The sequence below is a fragment of the Alosa sapidissima genome, chromosome 16, assembly GCF_018492685.1.
Source record: "Alosa sapidissima isolate fAloSap1 chromosome 16, fAloSap1.pri, whole genome shotgun sequence".
Classification (NCBI taxonomy): domain Eukaryota; kingdom Metazoa; phylum Chordata; class Actinopteri; order Clupeiformes; family Clupeidae; genus Alosa; species Alosa sapidissima.
This window is the reverse complement of record NC_055972.1, coordinates 7,489,093-7,513,249: the sequence shown is the minus strand read 5'-3', so window position 1 is coordinate 7,513,249 and position 24,157 is coordinate 7,489,093. Positions and strand designations below refer to the sequence as shown.

At 42.0% G+C, this 24,157-nt stretch overlaps 1 protein-coding gene across 2 annotated transcripts in view; it reads left to right on the top strand.

Annotated features, from left to right (window-relative positions):
* Positions 1-24,157, top strand: part of adss2 (adenylosuccinate synthase 2) — a 39,235-nt gene that overhangs the window by 6,876 nt on the left and 8,202 nt on the right. Inside the window, exons 2-6 of one of the 2 annotated variants that reach the window (XM_042065385.1) lie at positions 373-475; positions 13,163-13,231; positions 13,428-13,478; positions 16,344-16,410; positions 19,426-19,533. In XM_042065385.1, the coding sequence (XP_041921319.1) occupies positions 373-475; positions 13,163-13,231; positions 13,428-13,478; positions 16,344-16,410; positions 19,426-19,533 (398 nt within the window). Of the gene's footprint in view, positions 1-372; positions 476-7,593; positions 7,616-13,162; positions 13,232-13,427; positions 13,479-16,343; positions 16,411-19,425; positions 19,534-24,157 lie in introns of those variants that run through there. The other variant, XM_042065386.1, reaches the window with a different exon arrangement.

Below are 24,157 nucleotides of genomic sequence, written 5' to 3'. Positions count from 1 at the left end.
GATGCAATTCTAAATCATCTGCTTGTCATATCATTCAAATGAGTTAGGATGCCATGGCACACATCAGGGCGTTTGGGGTTCCGAGATAGCTGCACTGACGGAGCCTTTACTGACTTCACAAGAAACAGTTGTTTTGTTTTTTCTGAAAGTTATTTGAGGGTGGTAGTGGTTATATCTTTTTAATGCTGATTATGTTTTTACCCTCTCTCCTACTTTATGCTTTTTCTGTGTGTGTGTGTGTGTGTGTGTATGTGTGTGAGTGTGTGTGTTTGTATAAATGTGTGTGAGTGTGTGTGTTTGTATAAATGTGTGTGTGTGTGTGTGTGTGTGTTACTCCACTCATGTTTTCCCCGGTTCTCTCCTCTGTTCCAGGGCGGGAACAACGCGGGGCACACAGTAGTGGTCGACTCGGTCGAGTACGACTTCCACCTCCTGCCCAGCGGAATCATCAACCCAAAGGTCACGGCCTTTATCGGTACGAGTTGGAGCAAGGTCATGACGTACGCATCGGCGCCTCTTGTTTATCAGATCAGGGCCGTCCAGGGGCATCCTGTCTGCTGAAAAATCATGATAAAAACACAAACGAGATTAGAAGCACTAATCTGCCCTAGAGTGGTATTGAAGTATGGGTCAGACAGGATTGACGGACGGTGAATATGTCAGCACTAAACTGAGAGCTAGGGGTGTCATGAAATCCTTACAGGGAGGCTACACCTTGCACGTAACTGACGTGTTCCGTTCGTGTAGCGTAAAAAATAGTTTTTCATTTTTTGACACCATCACGTCTGGTGATGTCTAGCCAGATCCGTTGATTACTGTGGAAGCTAATTGTTGCTGCAGACACCACACGAACGGAACGCTTCAGTTACGTGCCAGTGTTGCCTCCCTCTTAGTCTCTGCAACCAACCCAGTGTTTTAATGAGCTGATGTTTAGCGTTTGTGTTTACAAAGTGCATCATCATTGAAACGATGAATAATCCACAAGAGATTCAGCTGTTTCCCACTATTAGCTATTAGTACTTCAACTATTTTCAGTTGAATTCAGTCAACTGATCTCACTTTCCAGTCAGGGATTAAAAATAGCAGAGCTGTTTTTTGCTGCTGTGTTTTCTGTACATAGTGAGTGGAGCCAGTATCCAGACCACCTCAGTTGAGTGCCGCACACATAATTGATCTGCACTCGACTTCATTTCCTTAATGGCTCATCCTTTCTGTTGTTGGCACCAAAGCAGTAGTCGTGTTTGTTGGGCTGGCTTCTCTCTCCCAAGTTCCACATGACGCCACCTCAGCACTTTCTGCTGTAGTGCAGAATACGAATTACGCTGATTAAAAGAATGCCATATCCTCAGACACTAAACCTGCAGCTTGCACTCATTAAGTAGCAAGCATCAAAGAGAATGACCTCAACCCTGTCCACTCACAATGCTGAGGATTATCCTGCAAATAAAGAGGGTTGCTGCAAAGCAAGGCTCAGACCATACATTCTATTAGTGTAAACAAAGTTCTATCTCGTTGCTAAGTGATGTTAAGTGCTCTTACCAGAGAGGGTTGAAGGATCTTTGATCTTACTGGTCAGCGCATAGACTGTAGAACTGGACAGTGTGGTTGCGTTCAGCCAGAGACGGTTGATAAAGTTAACTATAGAATCTTTGGTTCAGCAGTGTTCTATTCGCCTTATTCACCCGGCGGCCATTACGAGTCTGAGGGGTACACTTGCCATTACACCTCAGTCCATCAGATGGTGGTGGTAATGCACTCCGTTTGCAAACTGCTAAAAAACAATTCACTGAAGAAGAAGAACAGGCCAGTGAACCCTTCTTTTTTTGGCAGTTTGCAAACGGAGTGCATTACCACCACCATCTGCTGGACTGCGGTGTAATGGCAAGTGTACCCCTCAGCCTCGTTATGGCAGCCGGGTGAATAAGGCGAATGGAATTGAAGCCGCCGAGGCGACGCCATCTTGGAAAATTTGCAACCAATTTGAAGTGCGGCTGTGCAGCAGAAGTTGAAGCATGCGCAGTGAAGAGGAGTCGCGGTCAGGCACGCCCACTCAGCGAGTTAAACACGCCCCTTGTCAAGTGAAACCCGCCCCCTTCTCCTTTCCACAACACAGGTCGACCATAGGCGCCGAAGGCTAGCTGGCTGGATGAATTTAGCGGCTGTGAGTTAGCTAAACAGCACAAACAACAGTCTTCGGTTTGTTCTTGTCTGGTAAGTGTTGTGTATCAACTGAAAAGTTTTTTTTTGTCTATTGTTCTTAAATACATCTAAGAGAGCTTATTATGTTGATTACAGACTGTGAGAAATTAGTATGGTGAATACTAATCAGCTAACAACAGAAATACGGACAGCGAATTACATGCTAACATTAGCAGCTACATTAACGTTAGTGTAAACGGTAGAAGCTAGGCTAAGTTAGTCGTTGAGGTGAAGATTAGCAAACAGCTCCCGTAATAGTCGATGCATGTTTAGTCAGTTTTATTAGTTTTTGCTGTTTTCAAATCTCAATCTGAATGTATGCCATCTCAACATGGAGTAACCATTGACTGTACATGGAGATTACACAATCAGTACAGTTTATGATGTGATAAAGCAACGTAAGTTAACGTTATATGAAGCATGGACCTCATCAACCTGTCATGTTAATGTAACTACGAGCCAGTTTGCCAACGCTGCATTCTTTCTAACGTTAACAACAAAGACACCTCCGTTAGAGCTACTTCTGTGACGGTAGGTCGGTAGTTGTAGACCGCATAAATGAATGATCGATAAATGAAACGCCTGCACACTACGCCAAGAACCAGTCACAAATTCCCAGGGATATCGGTGAATATTGAAAAAGTAACACCTCAATTTGTCATCTAACGTCCATGATCAGTCATACTGATAACGTTATTTTTCAAGCTGACGCAAGTTGATAACATTCACATATTTAAATATAGAATTTAATATTAAAATCGCATGTTTAAACGTGTAGTTAACATTAGGTAGGCAGTGAAATTTATTGCACACATATATTTAATTCATTGGTATTACTAGTGGTGTTGAGTGCCTCATTATATGCTTTGTAATGTTGTAAAATTGTCTGACTAACTTTATTGTAACTTTCCTTTTTGCAGATAAGGTATGGGTGATGGCTGAATGTACTGGAGGTGGCGGCAAGGTGGTCTCCATTAGTCTGCAAGGGGAATGCCTACGTGAAGTGGTTTGGCTGGGGTGGTCTGAGGTGGCATGTCTTCCCCCTTTCTCCAAGTTCCCAGACATTCATCTCCCTGACATATGCAAGCACGACTCGGCCTACCACCCACTCCGCTAGGCCCGGCTTGTGGTGGAGATGGAACTCCCCCCTCAGCACGGTGTTCAGTCACTCCTTGTCAGGGCTTGAAAACGAAATTATTTTTCAAACGTTCCGTTCCGAACGGTTCAGGTAGGCCTATGTTTAACGTTTTCGTTCTTGCATGCGTTCCGCCACCAACATATCGGTCCTGAACCGGTTCGGAACGCAAAATATCGTTCGTTCTTAAAGTTCCGGCAGTGTTTGGCGGGCCTATCAAGTCTATTTTTGTGGACTTTACCTGAGAATAGACGTAGGCTACTCATTATTTCCCCTTGATTTAGCCTATACCGTAGCTATGCCCAAAAATAATAAATCACAGGCGGCATCCAAAAACATTCAGATGGGCTATCCATCCCATAGCCTACAGACTTACTGTAGGCCTAACCTATGCCTATAAATAATTTCTTATCAAAAATATTTCTGGATACGTGCTAAACTCCTTACCTGGTTATAGCCTAAGTTTTATCCATATGGAGATCTTCAAAGGCTTGCGCTATAATTCCAACCCTGTTTATAAACGAACCTGTCTGTTGCTGACAAGGCCTATCTCAAAATTCCCGTTTAACTCTTCTACATAGAATAGGCTATAATTGTGCAAACATTTCAAATCTCGACTTTAAAACGACAAGGCGTGGACAGGCAAAATAGGCTATTACGCATAGGCTACAAACAATTTCCAAATCAGTTTCAGTAGCCTACGCTACGAGCTGGCCTAAGATCCGAAGTGGCAGACGGATAGGTTACATTACAACAGCAAAACAAAATATACACATTTGGACCAAAGGTCCATTTATTCTTTTTTTTTTTTTTTTCAAACTGCAGAAATCAAATTATTAGGCTGTTATATAGAGAACGAAAAAAAAACCCGTTATTAACCGGTTTTGTGGATTTCAGAATAACGTTTCTGTTCCGGAACAGTTGTAGACCATTTTGTTTTCGTTTCCGTTTCCGCTCCTCGTAAAATTCCGTAAAATTCCGTTCGGTTTCGGTTTTCGTTTTCGTTCCTTGAACCGGTTCAGAGCCCTGCTCCTTGTAATGTTTTTGACCTGTCGTGGTCAGTCATCTTGTCTTAGTAGAAAGGTGGACTCATCCAGCGTTGTCTGGCGAAAACGCACCTGCTGCAATATCTTTTTCTTAGACTTTTTTAATTTCTCCCCTCAGCACCTGAGAAGTGTTGCCTGCAAAGTTTCTGGGAAGAGATCTAACGAGACCTGCCACCTAGTGATAAACCCACGACCTGGCGTGCATGTCACTGATAGGCTAATCAGTGACTGATTCGAAACAAAGCGGCAACCATCAAAAGCCAAGTTAAGATCAAACATCCAGATAAAATTATCTTGCGTTTTCACGAGTTTTCGTCATATATTTCATTTCCATACATCACAGAGTTCCCAAAATCACATATAAGGTGTGTTAGAGTGTCTCGTTTCGTAATTTTAAAAAAAAAGCTAAAAACTTAATATTACGTTTTTGGCACTCAACGCATGGGAAGGAAAAGGCACTCAATGAGTTAAGAGGGGTCTAAAAGGCATATCTGTTCAACATGCACTTAGTTCATTAAGCGCTTCTTAAGTGTTATGGTTTGTATTAGGGGTTTGCACGGCGTGTCATCAGATCTGGACATCGCCATATTGGAGATACTCGCCTCATTAGAAAGCATTAGGCACTGAAGTAAATCCCTAACATCGTCAAGGAAAATGGTTAATTATTGCCGTGTTTTAGGTTGTACCAATAGGTTAGACTGAGAAAAACATCTGGTGGAGGTATCGACTTCCAAAAGTTATTAAAAAACCAGGGAGAAGGGACAATAATGCCAGAAGTTATCAGAGGAAGGGGGCGCTTGTGGTTGAACTTGGTACTTCGTCTCCCTCACCCAACTCATATGGATCTGCGCTGCCAATAATCCGTAATTTCTCGAAATATCGCGCCTTTTCTTGTGGTCCAAGTCCTGCCCTATATGCCTTTGCATCTTAGACGCATTTTGATGAGCTTTTCTGTTGTTTAGACACGGCTACAATCACGTAAGATATCCAAAGTGCATAATACTCCATTGTACTTCATTCACTGAGTATCGCCAATATGGCCGCGCGTGCTGGGTTACCATAGTTACCGGCCAGAACGTGACGTCGGTGCAAACCCCTGTAGTACTGTGTTATTTTCATTAGGCTGTTGATTAATTTGACTTTTTTTTTAATTTTTTTTATTGATATTCTCCTTAATGTAGTGTTACCATGTTATTGTTATTATATTATTGATAGAGTGGGCATTGTTATTTATTATTTATTTATTTATTATTGCTCCCCCCCTCCTCATTTTCATTGTTTATTTCATTAGGCTATTGATTGATCTCTGTTAAATGTAAGTATTATATTGTTTTGTATCTGTATATGGCTTTGGACAAAAGTGTAACCTAGCCATCATCATAATGTGGTATTTTCTTATGCACTTGAAGCAAAAAATAAAAATATGTTTCTTTAAATGTAGTACCACTTTAAACACATGACTCACTGAACAGCAAAGTAGCTTCCTGATTATGTGTAAAATGTCTACAGAGTATCCTGATGTAGTAGGTCCATGTTCTCATATTTTTACAACTGACATGAAGGTTGCAATTTTTGATTTATAATGGAGCACCCTCTCTGGTGAAAGACTAGTACTAGCAACCCTGTGGTAGAGTCATACGATTACAGACATATTGAGAGAGCCCATGATGAGTTGTCACAGTTTTCAATTTGGACGTATTATTTTGAAATGGGGTACGTCTACGGGAGGATTTACACATCACTGGCAAGACCTGATCAAATTATACCAATGCAAAATGCTTCTCCAGCAGTGCAATCGCAGGTAACAACGATACCTTAACTCGGCATTTTCCGATAACGCTGTTATGAGCATACTAAGCAAATTGTCCATTTGTAACTTTGAATCCCTCCTCACCTTAAAGGAATTATCCGGAGTAAAATGCACTTTAGATCAATTTACGGATGATTGGGAGTAGGGTTGCAAAGGGGCGGAAAATTTCCGGAAACTTACCGGAAACTTTCCATGGGAAGTTAAGCTGGGGAATTTTGGAAATATTCCAAATTGGAAACTTTCATGGAATTAAAGGAAATTATGGGAATTTACGGGAATTAACTGGGAATTTTTGGTAACTCCTACTGTTTCATATACAGACATTAACATTTTGTTTCGTAATAAGCAATATGATTTGTTTGTTCGTATTTTCGCTTAGCTTAGCATACAAAGATAGCTAACATGCTAGCGGGAATCTCATTCTCTGCCTATGGTTTACTAGCGTGCTAAGCAACACTGAAACCACTGAACTGCCCAAGATACACCACGCCACTCAACAACAAAATCCAATTGGTTGGAACATTGACTGACAATCAGTTTGTTCAGTTAGAATCCCAGAAAATGGTAAAACAAATAAAAATATAATGACAACATACCACCCCAACCAAACCTTATAGATTATGTAAATTATATATAAATTGTCAAGCTTAATCAGACAGATTAATCGTCCCATTACAGTTTATGCAAAATGACGTACACCCATTTGAATGAAGACTCCATTGCAAACTTCCACCAGTTATTCCCACATGAGATGACATTTTCACTGGGAATTAATTTTCCCCATGCACATGAACGCATCATAGGTTTCCTTTATGTCTTGTAGCCTATGCTGATTGCTGTGTGCACGGGATTGACGTATGTGCAGGGTAGAAATTTGACTGAAATTGCATTAAATCAGGTTGTTTTAACTAATATTATGCTGCAAGATGGGGTTTTGTCCACCACATTTAAGTTCCCTGTTATAGACTAACTTGCCATATTAAAAATTCCCAGTTTATTCCCATTAATTCCCGTTTATTCCTGTTAATTTCCGTATATTCCCGTTAATTCCCATGGAAAGTTTCCAACTTTGAAAATTCCCGAAATTTTGCAACCCTAATTGGGAGTACATACATTGAGTTGACATCAAAATCATGTTATTCGGATGTGTTTTGAGAAAGTTCAATTTTACCGTTTTTAGTCAAAACTTGTTAGCCTGGAAGTGACCAGGGCAAGTCATTTCGTTGTCAAATTGTGAATTTCCAGAGCGTGTTACTCCACACTCGGCAATCGACTCCTATGGACTTTCCCCTAAAGACGCCAGCTGCAGCAGCAACATTTCCAGAAAGGTACTGGCTTGATGAAATTCATTCTGGACTCTATCCGACCACATAAAGATCTCGGGATACTTCGGTTTGGCTTTAGGGACCCTCTACTCACTACCACGTAAGTGTAATGTTGTTTGGAACTGTAGAAGAGGTATAAAAATAGCGTTTTGTAGCGGCGAAATGACTTGCCCTGGTCACTTCCAGGCTAACGAGTTTTAACTAAAAACGGTAAAATCGAACTTTCTCAAAACACATCCGAATGACATGAATTTGATGTCAACTCAACGTATGTACTCCCAATCGTCCGTAAATTGATCTAAAGTGCATTTTGCTCCGGATAATTCCTTTAAGCTATGGTCCAATATGTGTTCACTAAAAAACAAGTAACGTTATTTGTCTGGCTAATTAATAAATGGTCATACCGAGGGTGTCTGTCGACCTAGCAGGCTAGGTGACTATTGCCATTCGTGCAAAATTAAGCAAGAGTTAACGTTAACGAAACTTAACTCCCGCCTTCTCCCAGTGACTTATGTGTATTCAAATGAAGTTACAACGATGGTGGCGGCAATCACTGGTTACATTAAACCATTTGAAACAAGTAGGACTGTAAATGATCGTGACTGGCTAACGTTACTTAGGATCAATATATCGTAACACCCCCAATTATCACCGGTTTTGTTCGGAAATTCTAAAACAACAATGTTTTTTAACACTTCAAAATAACATTTGCTAAATGAACCTTACATTTTTCGGTAGCCATAGGTGTGTAGATTTGAACAAAATCTGGTTTGGTTCCTAACGGGAGCATTTACTGCCTGAAATATCCGATTTTGTTGACTACGCTCGGAGTTATAGTGCTGGCCCGATGGGTCCCCCATTTCCACCGCCATTTGTTCCAGCCATATTTTCCGCTTATCGATAGTTCCGTTTTTGGTTCCGTTTTTGGTTTAGGTATTAGTGAGTATTTACGATATTTAGGTGGCTTGGATGTTTCGTTTCATTTCATCAGATGACACACACAATGGGATGATATGTTATTTATTTTTGGCAATAATAGATACATTAAATAGATAAATACATAGATTAAATAATAATAAATCAGCTCTCTCTCTCATACACTCACACACATACGCACAGATCAACATCAATAATAGATACATTAAATAGATAAATACATAGATTAAATAATAATAAATCAGCTCTCTCTCTCATACACTCACACACATACACACGGATCAACATCAATTCAACATTCATTCTTCAGTCGGGACTCGTAACGGGCAGATATAACCCGGCACCGCTCACACACAAACTCATCATCGTCGTCATCCCAGTTGTCCCACTGCTCACATGTGAGGAACCACTCCATGCACAACGGGCAGAACACCCATGGCACAATATCTCCCAATATATATATATATTTATTAACTTCACCTTTCTTTTGCCTACTTTTCTGTAATATATATATATATATATATATATAGTGTGTCTGTGTGTGCGTGTAATTTCTTATACTTTTAATTGTATAAGATAAATAAACATTTTACCTTTGTCTTCTTCCTTTGGTATTTTTTTTGCCCCTCCAGCTGTTTTCTTTTTTCTCGTCTGACCTGCAAGGGACACTATTTTAATTATTTTTTTTAAATTATTTTTAGTCAATTAAACTCTATTTACCTTCTACCGGTGCTGGGGCCTTCCTGCAGCTGGGGTTTTCCCTGGTGGTCCCTAGGCCGATGGTACTGGCTTGCTCCCTCCTCTGACGGGCCCTCTGCTCCTTTGCCTCTCTGGTCGCTGCTAACTGCTGTTCTTTTTCCTGTATGAGTCTCTCATACTCCTCCCCAGTGATGACCCGGGCATCAGCAGTAACTTTCCTCCTAGTGGTTCTCTGAAAGGTGATCTGGGTCAGGACCTCCGCCAGGTCACGGGGGATCAACCCTGCTTCCACCAATGGGTGGTTCAGAGGGTTCTGAGAAGGGGTCAGGGAAAGTGGCGAGTCTGGTGGTTGGGAGGAGCCTATGGGTGGAGGGGGGCAGAGGTCGAGGGTATGGGTGGTGGGGGTGCAGAGGTCGAGGGTATGGGTGGAGGGGGGCAGAGGTCGAGGGTATGGGTGGAGGGGGTGCAGAGGTCCCCACTGGGGAGGAGGAGGATGAATGTTTGAAATGGCAGAGATTGCCAGCCATCTTGGCAAAATCTGCCTTTAAAGGGTCAAAGAAACCCACGTCCAGGGGCTGAAGGACATGTGAGGTGTGTGGCGGGAGATGTAGCAATATGATACCCTCACTCTTAGCTGCCTGGACTACTGGTGTTGAGAGGTGGGACTTGTGTCCATCAAATATAAGGAGCAGAGGGCGCTCCTCCCTCGCGTGAAATACAAAGTGATGGAACCACCGTAAAAAAAGATCACTATCTATATATCTATATATTTCCCATAGAGGGCATTTGGGGGGGCACCTGTTGTGTACCGGCCCCCAGGGAAGTACTTCGAAAAAATGATCAGGGGTGGTATGTCCTCCCCAGCTGCGTTGAAGCAGGCCAGCACTGACACATGGTCTCTTGTGCCAGGGACCCGTTGAAATGGGTGTTTCGTACCCCGCCCTGCCACTACTTGCCTCTGCTGTTTTCCATGTTGAATCCAGTCTCATCACAATTATACATCTGTGCTGGTTTATCCCTCAGCCCATGCTCATCCATTGTTTTTTCTAACAAATCAAAATAGCGCATCACCGTCCGCAGAGTTGCATTGACAGACCTCGCCCGGTCGATGCTCTCAGGGGTCCTCATACTTAAAACAGCCGCGTGCCTCTTCTTAAAACAGCTCCACCACTTTTTACCTAGTGGTGGCAGTTCTGGCTGTCTGCTTCTCTTCCTCATCACCGCGGTGGCATACGCCATGAGCCGGGCCTTTGTGAGTGGGAAACCATAGTCTGCACAGTACAGGCAGTACTCCACCAGAGCTTGTTCGTCCTCCACTGAAAGTCTTTGGCTTGGGCCTGTACGACAGCCATGGGAAACCCGCCCACTCACTCTGTCCCTCAAGGTGCGGGAAGATCCGACATGCCCGGCATACTGACATGCCTGCAGCTACCTCCTCCTTTGCCTGCACCATATTTTCGTCTCTCCACTGTTTTTTTGTTGCCATTTTCTATAGCTATGATTAGAAAAGGAAACGAAAACTAACCTTTCAATACACTTCACTTCTAGTATTTTAGATATTTATTACTATTATTATTGTCATTAATCATTACATAATAGTTGTTTTTCATATTAGTGTTGCTGCGTGAACAGCGCATGAAACATCTGGTGGGGGACTGAGAGTCCAATAGGCCAAACTATATTAATATAAAGCCAAATTCAGACTACATTTAATGTTATACACTTCACTTCACTTCACGCGCATTAGCTCCGACTAGTGGCCAACGACTGAAGTGAAAAACCGTTAAAAACTTTGGGCTGAGGGCTAACCTCTTAACCTAAGAGGTTAACGTTAAACCAAGTCAGATTCTCGTCGCGAAATCAAAATTCCACCAACTACTTTATGCAGTTATGTAAACGCAGCATTATAACACTATTTAAACCACTTAAAGTGACTTCATTTTGACATTTTTGGTACAAATACAATTTATATACAATTCCGTGTGGGAACTGACGTTGTTTGCGGGAATCCGTTGTCCTGGTTGTTAGGGAAATGAATATTAAGTGACACATACACACAAAACGCCGGAAACACGAGACCGACGGAAATGGGGGGCGTTCCGATAGCAGAGCCCTTTTACTTTACCTATCAACTGGCTAATGCTAGCATGATTTAGCATGCTATAAGCTAAAATACTTAGCATCTACAAAAGAACAGCACATATATTTTTTCACTAAGAATCTGTCACAACTAACAACGATGTCTCTTACAAACAATTACACAATGTATGACTATCAATATGTATTTAATCAGACTGTTATAAAATATAGCCTAATGATAATAACAGCACTTATTTAGTTCAGATTACGTGTCGATATCAGGTGTCGTTAAAATAAGGTAGCGACAAAGCGTCGTGTCTGCTGCCAGCTAGCTGTCAATCATAGGTGTAAACACGTAAACTTTTTTACGTGTAGTAAACTTTCTTGTAGTTTTTAGATTTCTTAAAATAACATTAAAAAAAATAATTTCAGCGAGAAAAGAAAAATAGTGTGTATTGAAGCATCTTGAAAACTATTTTTTCGAATAAAAAGCAAAAATAGTTTTAGGTGAGAAAAGTGACATGAAAAGTTGGCTACTTGCCCATTGAAATACATGGAGATGGGCGGAGTTATGCATTGTACTGCAACTAGCCACCAGGGGGCTCTGGACTAGCGCTCGCATCACTCTTAAAGGGACACCAGGCAACGTTTTCGTGTTAATTAATCATCTTCGTAAGTCGGTATATGGTTAAATTACTCATTACGGGGTGAATGAAGGCTCTCTCGCCCGCCCCTACTGCCTGTAGGAAGAATATCCCACTTGCAAGTTCGGTGTATCCTACAAACCGACCGAAGCAGGATCAGTTTACAGCACAGAGGCAGGCTAACGAAACGCTAGAGATTGTTGCAAACGTGTGTATAATGGCAGAGCCAGCGAAGAAGTAGCGAAAACCCTTGACTGAAGACGCAAAGAAAAGGAAAAGAGCTTCAGACCGAGCGAGGGGGAGTTTCATAGAGAAAAAGCATCAGGCTTGCCTGGTGTCCCTTTAACAGACGGCACACTGTCCAGTTCTATATATACAGTCTATTAGGGGTTTGCACGGCGTGTCATCAGATCTGGACATCGCCATATTGGAGATACTCGCCTCATTAGAAAGCATTAGGCACTGAAGTAAATCCCTAACATCGTCAAGGAAAATGGTTAATTATTGCTGTTTTAGGTTACCAATAGGTCAGACTGAGAAAAACATCTGGTGTAGGTATCGACTTCCAAAAGTTATTAAAAAACCAGGGAGAAGGGACAATAATGCCAGAAGTTATCAGAGGAAGGGGGGCGCTTGTGGTTGAACTTGGTACTTCATCTCCCTCACCCAACTCATGGATCTGCGCTGCCAATAATCCGTAATTTCTCGAAATATCTCGCCTTTTCTTGTGGTCCAAGTCCTGCCCTATATGCCTTTGCATCTTAGACGCATTTTGATGAGCTTTTCTGTTGTTTAGACATGGCTACAATCACGTAAGATATCCAAAGTGCATAATACTCCATTGTACTTCATTCACTGAGTATCGCCAATATGGCCGCACTTGCTGGGTTACCATAGTTACCGGCCAGAACGTGACGTCGGTGCAAACCCCTAATGGGTCAGCGTGCCTGAAAGGTTCCTAGGATACATAAACCAACTCAGATGGGCATTGTGTTCCGTGCTAAAAATTGAAGCAGCTAAATTCCCATCAGCTCCCATATCAGTAGAGCAGTGCTGCCTCCGACTATACCAAACAATAGAAAATCTACCGCTTTTGCCGAGTTTTAAACACTGATTACTTTGTATCCTAGTCGTGATGAGCTTACTGTATTAAAGAAGTTGTATTGGGTGTTGTGGTCCTAATGATATTATCCTCCTCACACATGTTGGTAATATGGAAAGTATGAAATGCGATGTTATTTTTTAAAGGCATTCGTGTGTGAGTGAACCCTTCCCTCTGTTTCTTACAGGTAATGGTGTCGTTATTCACCTTCCAGGCCTCTTTGAAGAGGCTGCAAAGAATGAACGCAAAGGAAAAGGTATGTCTGCAATCTTCCCTCAGAAGAGGGTGTGTGTGTGTGTGTTTGTGATACGATTTAGACTGTGTCTCTATTGACGTAAGAGAGAGAGAGAGAGAGTGTGTGTGTGTGGTGTGTGAACATGTAAAATAGTAAGTAGAGATATGATTTAGACTGTGTGTCTCTATTGACTCTAAGATGTTGTGTGTATTTGCAGGTCTTGAGGGGTGGGAGAAGAGGCTGATCATCTCCGACAGAGCACACATTGGTAATATAGCTCTCTCTCTCTCAGTCTTTCTCTCTATCTGTCTTTCTCTGTCTGTCTGTCTCTCTCTCTCTCAGTCTGTCTCTGTGTGTTTGTGTGTGTGAAAGGTTTCTTCTTTCTATAGGTTTATTTGACACTATTAAACATGTGATTTGACTGCTGTTGAAAAACACACACAACCACACACACACAAACACAGAGAGAGAGGGAGGAAACACGAGCCATAGTTCAACTTGAATACACACTTGAATTCAGCTTAATTGTATTGTATTGCTTAGGCTCAGAAGGTTGACTTAGGACCAGTGTGTCTGTAAAATAGGCTCAGAAGGTTGACTTGAGACCAGTGTGTCTGTAAAATAGGCTCAGAAGGTTGACTTGGGACCAGTGTGTCAGTATGACAGGCTCAGAAGGCTGACTTGCTGGCCTCTGTTACAGTACATGTGCCTCTTCTATGCTGAAAACCTGTGTTGATTTGCTTGTTTGTTTGTTTGTTCTGTCTCCAGACAGATCTAATCTCTCTCTAGCTCTTCCTGTTTCTCTCTCGTCCTTTACCCCCCGCCCCAGATAAACTTTCTTGTAGTCACTCTTATTGTCAGTCACATGGAAACGGGGACGAAGCTCTCAGCACAGAACACAGCAGCCGCTAGCCTGTGGGGCTGTGGACGCAACCAGAGACCACAAAACAAAGCTTGTGCCATTAGTTTGAAGTTGTCTTGAAAAAAGCTTTAGCCTAGACTTGCGTGTTTGGCTATCTGCATGGGGATTTAATCAGACGATCTTTGGCCAAAAGGTTGTTTTGTGAAGGGAATTATTTGAAAAGAGGTCGGAGAAAATATTGACGTGGCCAAATCCAGTGGGTGCTGCACTTCCCAAAGGTTGCGTTGTTCAGGATCCATGGTTGCTATTACTGAACACTAGTGTCTCTTTCATTTCCCAGTGGTCATTATCGACCAGCGCTTTCATGACCTGTTGGACAGGAACAGAATAAGGGTTAAAAATAAATCGTACATAAAAACGAATTAACCTTGTCAAAGTTGAATTTTTCCAACCTCCAAATGTGAAGGAAATATTACCCAGGTCGATCTTTTGTCTCCCTAACTCCTTGGGCTTGGTCTATATTTGCTTTGATGGGGAACAAAATGAAAGGGGCACCTGAGGAAGCATCCTCCTTATGCTGATCGTTTTCATATTTACATCTCTGAGATGACATTTGAAAGTGAAATGGAAAAATATCTGAAATTGGCTATAATTGAATCAGGCAAATATGATTTTGAGAAGCCACCAGTACCAACTTGTAACACATAATGCAGCTGGTGTCAGGAGTCCTGATCTATGTGTGTGTTTGTGTGTGTGTGTGTGTGTGTGTGTGTGTGTGTGTGTGTGTGTGTGTGTGTGTGTGTGTGTGTGTGTGTGTGTGTGTGTGTGTGCGCGCTTTTCTGTGTGTGAGATGCTCTAGCGGCACAGAGATGCTGTGTGCAGACCATAGTCACAGTCATACATGAAGAAATGAACTTTGGAGTGCAGCTGTTGTTGACGGTTATATGTTATGTTTTGGAGTTTTTATGCTGTATAGCAACAGGTAGGTGCAACCACTGGCAAATTAATTGTGTCTCCGAAGTGAATAATGGAAGCACATTTTTAAAAATCTATGTGTGTGTGTGTGCATGTGTGTGAGCATGTGTCTTGTTATGCACACATCCCCATCAGGGACCTCTTGAGTGTATCCATCCCCTTGTGTGAATGAGTGTGAAGGAGCATCTATTTCCTTGACCTTTTAAATGTGCCCATGTAGGGAAGCTGCTGACTGCGTGGGCTGGGGCCTCGGCTCTGGTCATTCTCACAGGCAGGCGCAAAATTAGCCTGCCAGGGCTCCCACGGGTCCTTGAAATCCTTGAAAGTTTGTGAATCTCAAAAAAAAAGTTTTTGAAAACAGACATAAATAAATGGAAGTCCTAGAATTTATTTTTGAGGAAAAAATTCCATACAATTCCGTCCGCTTATTAACCATGTTTCCATTATTTCACCACCACTTCTGTCGATATCCTACACGTATGCCTGATTTACGTTGGTTAAAACTACACGGCCAGCGTGATTTCTGCGTGTTTCGCGTGTATAGTGTTTGTTGCCCAAATATTTAATTTAACATATTGATGAATAAACCAACAGGTTCATGGTAACAAGTTTAACTTGTTTAGGAAAAGTTTATTTCAGCTCAGTTTTATGCAAAATACAAACATGAAAAATAGAATAGGCCTACCATCTGTCATATGTCCAAAAATAAAAGAAAACAAGGTATCCTTGGTCTGTTGAGGTAACATGATTTAACCATGCCCGCGTTTGAAATTTATCGACACATTAGGTCCTTGAATTTGAGGATATTGGGCCTGGAAAGTCCTTGAAAGGTCCTTGAATTTGATCTTAACTAAGGTGTGAGAACCCTGGCCTGCCCACAGAGCTGCCACACCCCATGCAGATCCCGCAGGCTGGCAGGAAGGCCAATGCCCAGTCTAGCAGATGCTCAGAGATGCTAGCAGGAGAGCTCCTACAGCTTAGTAGCCACTCTGAGAAGCTTGCAGGAGCTCCTACAGCTTAGTAGCCATTCTGAGAAGCTAGCAGGAGCTTCTACAGTTTAGTAGCCACTCTGAGAAGCTAGCAGGAGCTCCTCAGGCTAGCAGCCACTTTGAAAAGCTAGCAGGACCTCCTACAGGCTAGCAGCTGCTCTGAGAAGCCAACAGGTTAGCAGCAGAACAGTTTGCGGAGACTAGTTGGAGCTAATGGTTGCTCTATGCATATCTGTATGAGTCCCACTCTGATGCCTTTCTCTCTCTATTAAATGTACCCTCTATGACCCTCTCTTTGTTTCTGCAGTGTTTGACTTCCACCAAGCAGTCGATGGGGTTCAAGAGCAACAGAGGCAACAGCAAGCAGGAAAGAAGTAAGCTTTTTCACACACACACACACACACACACACACACACGCACACACATCCACACACACACACACACACACACACACACACACACACATAAAAAAACAGGCCAGTCCAGTCCTCCTCGTCTGATCCTGAGCGCTCCTGAGGCCCATGTCCGCCATCTTGTGTCCCATAGAGCCCTAAATAAATGAGTCCAGTGTATCTACACACACACACACACACCGAACACACACACACACACAGAGTGGCGATAAGAGGAGTACTTTCCTGTGCCCTAAATGAATGACTCCAGTGTATCGACATCAGTAAGATACGTTAATGGTACAAAGTTTAAGTTGTAATATATCAAACTCAAATGCAGTGTGTCCATGATTAGTTTACATGGTTATGGTATTACTCATGATTATATGTGATGTGTTTCCATAAGGATTGAGATGCAGCTGGGCTTAAGAGTCTTGGATGCAGTCAGATGCACAGCACACCCCTCTAGCCACACATACACACACACACACGTACACACACACACACACACTAGGGCTTTGACTCCGAAATTTTAGGGATCTCTTAATATTCGAACCTGTAGCCTATGGAAATATTTTTTGTAAATGTATTTGGTTGTAGCCTAAACGTTGTTTTCAATTCAGATTCCGAGGTTTTTTTCACGCCTTCTGAAGTGAAATCGCGAGCTCATTAGCAAGGCTATTATTGGCCATCTGGGCTCCTGTAGGTTAGCATCCTGGCTGGTTCGCGCTTAGTGAGCAGCTCCCACATAAACATTTTTATTTTAAACTTAACCTTCCTCTGATTTTAATCACCTTAGTTATCAATCAAAGCAAACAGGGAAAAGAAATGGCAACACAATCATTAAAAACACTTAAATAAATAAATGTGCAAATAAGTCTGAATGAAAAGCAGCACTGGTTGAAGCCTGGAAATATTGTAAACAAAGTAACGTTAGCTTAATTTGCTAGTTTATCATAGTCTATGGTTAGACTGTTCAGTTTCCCCACGTGTGTTTAAGTTTCAGTTGAATACTTTTTCTCCTTGGGACAGGCCCGTTTGAGTCTTGGAAAATACTTTTCTATTTGCATTGGGATTGAGATGATTAGAATTTAGCAGTCAATTTGAATGCAGTAGTTTTGAACAAATTCGTGCAGCGTGCTAATGATGCTAACCGGATTTAATAGCAATTTAGCCAGTCGTCTTGCACGATTAATGTTTGGATTACATGTGCATGCTGAGGAGGGATGCGCCTGTTGAGAGGGAGAGAGAGAGAGAGTGCATGGGGCAAGGAGAGTCTGTGGTGAGGTACTTCTACCGCCTACTCTGGTAGAGTTTGACATACTACAATGCAAGATATATTTAGCCTATTTTATTTATGGACAACATAAGGCAGGAGGTGTGTGTTGCTTTTAATTATGAATGTTCTATCGAACGTATTTTTTTATTGATATCGATTACATGTGCTATACATATCGCTATCGTTGTATCGCCCAGCCCTATGCTCAATAATAACAATTTTGACACACGCATTTACTCAGCCTTTCGTGCACGTAGTCTATTGACATTGACTGATACACTGCCCTCTGGTGGACAAAACAAATAGAACTTAAGTTTGATACCAATATCGGTCTTACGGAAGACATTTAATGGTTAAAATATTATTAATACATATTCGAATATATTCGAATTTTAATATTAATAAACAAACGAACTTCGAATATGATTTTTGGGCAAAAGTCAAAGCCCTAACACACACACACACCTCACCCCACCCCACCCCATCACCATTCTGAATGAGTCCCTTAGGCACCTGTCCTTCCAGAATGATTCACTAGCCTCCAACATATCTCTCTCCATCTCTCTCTCTGTCTCTCTCTCGCTCCACTAACCCAACCAGTAAGTCCTCATCTCCCCCGCACAAGACCTGATTGGTGCCTGTACTGTATCCCTCTGGCACATGAGCACGAGTCTGTTCTACTGGACTGACCTGCAAAGTACCAGCTGTACTTTTCCATTCACACACACACACACACACACACACACACACGAGAAGTGGGTGTGTCTCCATGCGGTTCCCAGTCACTCTCCCTTCACCTTCCATTCCACCCCTGTGGGTGCTGATTCATGCATCATTACATAAAGGACCTTTGGGAAACTCCGCCCAGAGGCCTCTCGCCCACTACACAGTAATTATGCGCAAGCCAGCCATCCACTCAGGCAGGTGTGCACATAGCCCGACATGCCTGACTCAAGACAGGTAGGGAGAGGTCGCATCATTATGTCGCATCAAGTCAACGTAGACCAGACATTGGTTACATTGGTGACTTCTCACACACACACACACACACACACACACATATGCTAGTCTATGGCAGGATTGTGTATGGATTGCACAGCCCCACGTCTCCTCAGAATTCCAGTATTGGTTCTCACATTCCCTCCTTCTGACTTGCAACACATGCGTTTGTGGAGCACATGCTCTTGATTACGGAAGGGTTTTTGGAGCTGGAAATTCTTCAGCTGTATTGGGAAACTTTCCATGACAATCCTTCCTTCTGGAATGGCATTGAGAAATGCAGCCTGGAAAGTGAGTGTGTGTCACAATGTATTATGAAAAGAGGATGAGTAATGAATGAAAACACACATATACACACACACACACACACACACACACAAAATAGGGTGATTGTTCACATACCACCATCGAAACGGAAATACTTTGCTTCTACTCAACGAATCCATGTGATCACTCACACAAACACACACGCACGCATACATACTAGAATCACTCACATGCCTACACTATATAATCTATCTGTCTAGTGACACCCATATGACCTTTGTAAACCTCTGCTCTCACTTTCTGGTTGAGAAGAAACAAAACAAATGCATAAGTTGTGTGAATGAATAATTTGTGTTGTTAGCATGTCTAAAGCATTGTGTTGTTAGCATGTCTAAAGCATTGTGTTGTTAGCATGTCTAAAGCGTTGTCCTTGTCTGCTGTTTTGTTGCTAGTCTGGGGACAACGAAGAAGGGTATCGGTCCAGTGTACTCGGCCAAAGCTGCACGCAGTGGGCTCAGGATATGCGACCTGCTGTCTGACTTCCAAGACTTCTCCGAGAGGTGTGTGAGGCTATGATCACCACACACACACACACACACACCACACACAAACACTTCACATACACACATAACACATATCTACAGGCACACATAAACACACACACACACATATACACATACTTACAACACTCACAACATATGTCCCATACTCACAAACATACACAAACACACACACACCATACAGAAATGGTAAGCATGTAACCTGTGCACACACACTCCTGTCTTGACGGGCCCAGAGATCCTGCAGTCCCAGGTAGATAAGACAGGTGTGCGTGTGAGACCGAGACATGTCTCAACAGTAGACACTGTTGCTTTTTGAGGGGAGAGGCATCATGGTGGCCAAAACGGCCACACACACTCTCACGTACATGCAAACACACACACACATACAGAGGATAACCCATCAGAATCACTTTACACACCCTTACTCACACAACACATATACACACCATCCCCTCAAATACACACACACACACACACACACACTTTTCCATATCTAAATACAGGTACACCAACAACACACATCCTCCCTCACACGAACATGCACACGCACAGTTTCACCCATTTACATGTATGTGGAAGACCGAACTGTGGTGTTGATAATCTATCCATTTATTATAGGATAATAAATAAATATAATAATATAATAATCCATCCATTTATTATAATATAATATAATAAATATAATAACTTAAGTATTATAATATTCCTGATATGGATTCTGAGCTAAGTAATGTGTCTCACATTCGCTAGCATCTCTTTAACTGGGAGGCTACACCTGGCACGTAACTTAAATGTTCCGTTCGCGTTGCGTCTGCTGCAACACCTGGCACGTAACTTAAATGTTCCATTCGCGTTGTGTCTGCTGCAACAATTAGCTTTCACTATAATCAGTTGAACTGGCTACACCAGATTTGATAGCAGCATGTAAACTGAATAATCGTAATTTCCAAACTATTAGCCGCGGTTTATATATTGATTTTGCAAAATGGCTTCAAAAATGAGGTTAATATAGTAGTTAATATGGTATTAATATGGTTTTGTTTTTTTAATTTGCATAAAACACTCTCCTGAGGCTTATACGCAATGCGGCTAATACACAGGAAATTACTGTACGCTCGAAAAAATAGACCAGTCTTCTAAAACTATTTTTGCACGACGAGTGCTTCAGTTACGCGCCCGGAGTAGCCTCCCTGTAAGAGAACCTAGCTATGACGAACACACTCCATGGGGGTTTTCTCATCTGTCTTTTTGTCTGTCCTCCCTCCCTTCTTCCTTCCTCCCTCCAGTCCTAACCCCTCCCTCCAGCCCTAACCCCTCCTTCTAATTAATTTGGTGAAGGAACGATAGGAGGATGGAGGAATGGGAGAGACCATCGTTCCTTCACCAAATTGATTAGAAGGAGGGGTTAGGACTGGGGGACTTTGACGAAGACATAGAAGTCTATTGCTGTGCTCTACAATGAGCACATTTAAAAGCCATCTCTGTGTGCTCCGATGAACCTTCTCCCTCTCCACATGATCGGTCCTCTTATCTCCCGTGAAGCACCAGGCGTGAATGATGTGCATTGGCACCTGTTAGCAGGTTAGCATTCCCATGTCAGGAATGAATGGATATGCATTAGTGAATTAGCATCTCCATGCTACGTTCACTTCAATGACGTTGGTCTGTTAAAGCATTAGTCTATGGTGGTGTGTTTGTGTTGCACCAGCCATACATGTATGTTTATTCCTGTTAGTTTGTTTATTTGTTTGTTAGTTTATTTGCTTGTTTGTTTTTCCTCTTCTTTAGTAGCCTTGTTGTTGATGTTGGATCACAATGTGTGTAGGCTTGACAGTGCTATGCCTTCACAGAGGGTAGCTTATGCACTTGACATGAGGACCGATTCTTGGTGAATGTTTGCATAACTACATAAGCAAATTAGTATCAATACACCATCCGACACTCTCCAAGTTATTCAGTTTATGTTGGCTGGGGATGTCGACACCCAGTGGGGTTGGGTTGTTGAGGTGGAGTGGTTGGCACTGAAGTTGTTTACCCGCTCACCCAGAGCCACTGAATGACACATGTTTGGGGCTGGCATCTCTGGAATGTGAGATTTGGCAGCAGGCTGTGTCTGTGTGTGGTGTGTGTGTGTGTGTGGTGTGTGTGTGTGTGTGTGTTGCCCTCTGTCTTATTTAAACAACCGTTGCCTGTGGCACAGCAGTACCACAACGGCACCACAGTTTGCCTGGTATGGCTTCAGAGAGGGTTGCAGAGCTTGTACAGGAGGAAGTCTCGTACTCACATGCCCAACGTCTGTGGCATCACACCACAGTGAAACGGCATAGCCTCCAAGTGTTTGGGTAGTGTCATGAAACTACAGTGCGTAAAACAGCATAGCCTCCAAGTGTTTGGGTAGTGTCATGAAACTACAGTGCGTAAAACAGCATAGCCTCCAAGTGTTTGGGTAGTGTCATGAAACTACAAACTACAGTGTGTAAAACAGCATAGCCTCCAAGTGTTTGGGTAGTGTCATGAAACTGCAGTGCGTAAAACAGCATAGCCTTCAAGTGTTTGGGTAGTGTCATGAAACTACAGTGCGTAAAACAGCATAGCCTCCAAGTGTTTGGGTAGTGTCATCAAACTACAAACTACAGTGTGTAAAACAGCATAGCCTCCAAGTGTTTGGGTAGTGTCATCAAACTACAAACTACAGTGTGTTAAACAGCATAGCCTCCAAGTGTTTGGGTAGTGTCATCAAACTACAAACTACAGTGCGTAAAACAGCATAGCCTCCAAGTGTTTGAGTAGTGTCATGAAACTACAGTGCGTAAAACAGCATAGCCTCCAAGTGTTTGGGTAGTGTCATGAAACTACAGTGCATAAAACCGCATAGCCTCCAAGTGTTTGGGTAGTGTCATCGAACTACAAACTACAGTGTGTAAAAAAGTATAGCCTCCAAGTGTTTGGGTAGTGTACTGTAAATAATGGCTTCAAACTCATTTTGTTGCTACAATGACTGTATAGTAAGAAAAATGGAGAATCTGACATTGGTGAAATGTGCCCAAAAAACCTGGGATTGCACTATGTAATGGCACGGGTAGGAGCATAACCCTTTTCGTAGGTTTTAGATTAATTGGGTACCCAGTACTAGGGATGTAACGATTACCGGTATAATGGTAAACCGCGATAAAAATGTTGACGATAACAATTACCGTTTTCTTTTCAAATATCATAATTATCACGGTTGATTACCGCGGTGTGGAAACAGTGTGTTTAATCCTTCCCAGCTTCATCTGAGCCTGCTTTTGACATACAGTAGGCCTGGTACAATGAAACAAATCTGGTACCCTACTGATTCTGTTGTCTAATTGACGGTTTTAACTGCGATTCAGATTAGGCTACACCTGATTTTAAAAGGCGTAACATTTTCACCGCAAAACGTGCACTGTATCATGTAGCCACTCTGCATCTTTTTATGTTCGCGTCCACATTAAATAGTAGCCTAAAGTTTTATTTTGAACACTTACCTTGGTCTCACTTATTGGATCCAAATAACAGAAATAGCAAACTTCAAGTAATGGTAGGCTAAATTAAGCTACAGTATAAGCGCATAGCCAATTAAACATGACCAAGGAAAGAGTGAACGGGACACTTTTTGAAACTATTTCAGCTTGTGTAGGCCTATCAGTGCTTTCTGAACATATTGAACACACTTTTAAAAATGCTATGATCATACCAAAAACCATGATAATTTTGGTCACTATAATCGTGAGGTTAAATTTTCATACCGTTACATCCCTACCCAGTACACTGCAAATTCCTAAAAGGGAAATTCCTACATTGCGTAAACTGCTTAATGGTAAGGTCTGCGATTCTAGCTACTGTTTTTATTATATTTGAGGTTAACAGCCAATCAAAATAGTGTTTGCTAGTGTTTGCCCACTGTCTTTGTTTCTGATTTACAGAGCCAGAACTGGGCATAAACACTACCGTGTTATTAACGACACCGTGAGGAGCAGGTCACGATAACGATTGATGTAAAACTTTACGCTTAGTGGGGTTAGTATAATAGACTACTCCTTCAGTTGAAACTGAAGGCCTTGATGTAGGGATGGAAGTTTGCTTGCATTTCCACCATTCAGGGTTCCCACGGGTCATGGAATTTCTGGAATATCATGTAATTTTATAAAATCTATTCCAGACATGGAAAGTCATGTAATTTTATAATTTTTGGGACTAAGTCATGGAACATCAGGTAATTTTGTTGTAGCAGTTTAAAATTTACTTGTCAAGTGAAGTCAATTTATTTTTATAGCACATTTAAAAGCAACAGCATGGCACCAAAGTGCTTTACACAAAATATTAATAACAATAATAATAATAATTAACATCATCATCGTCATAATCATAATAATAAAATATTAATAGGCAAAGTAAGGAAAATAACAAACTTAAAACAACAGATGGCCCTTATAATAATATTAATGAACATAAAAAAACAAACAAACAAAATTGGGGGAGAGGTGAAGGGGTCAGGGAGTGTTAAAAGCTAGGGAGAAGAGGTCTTTAGGTTGGATTTAAAGCTACTGACAGTGGGGCAGGATTTGACATCATCAGGAAGACTATTCCAGAGCTGGGG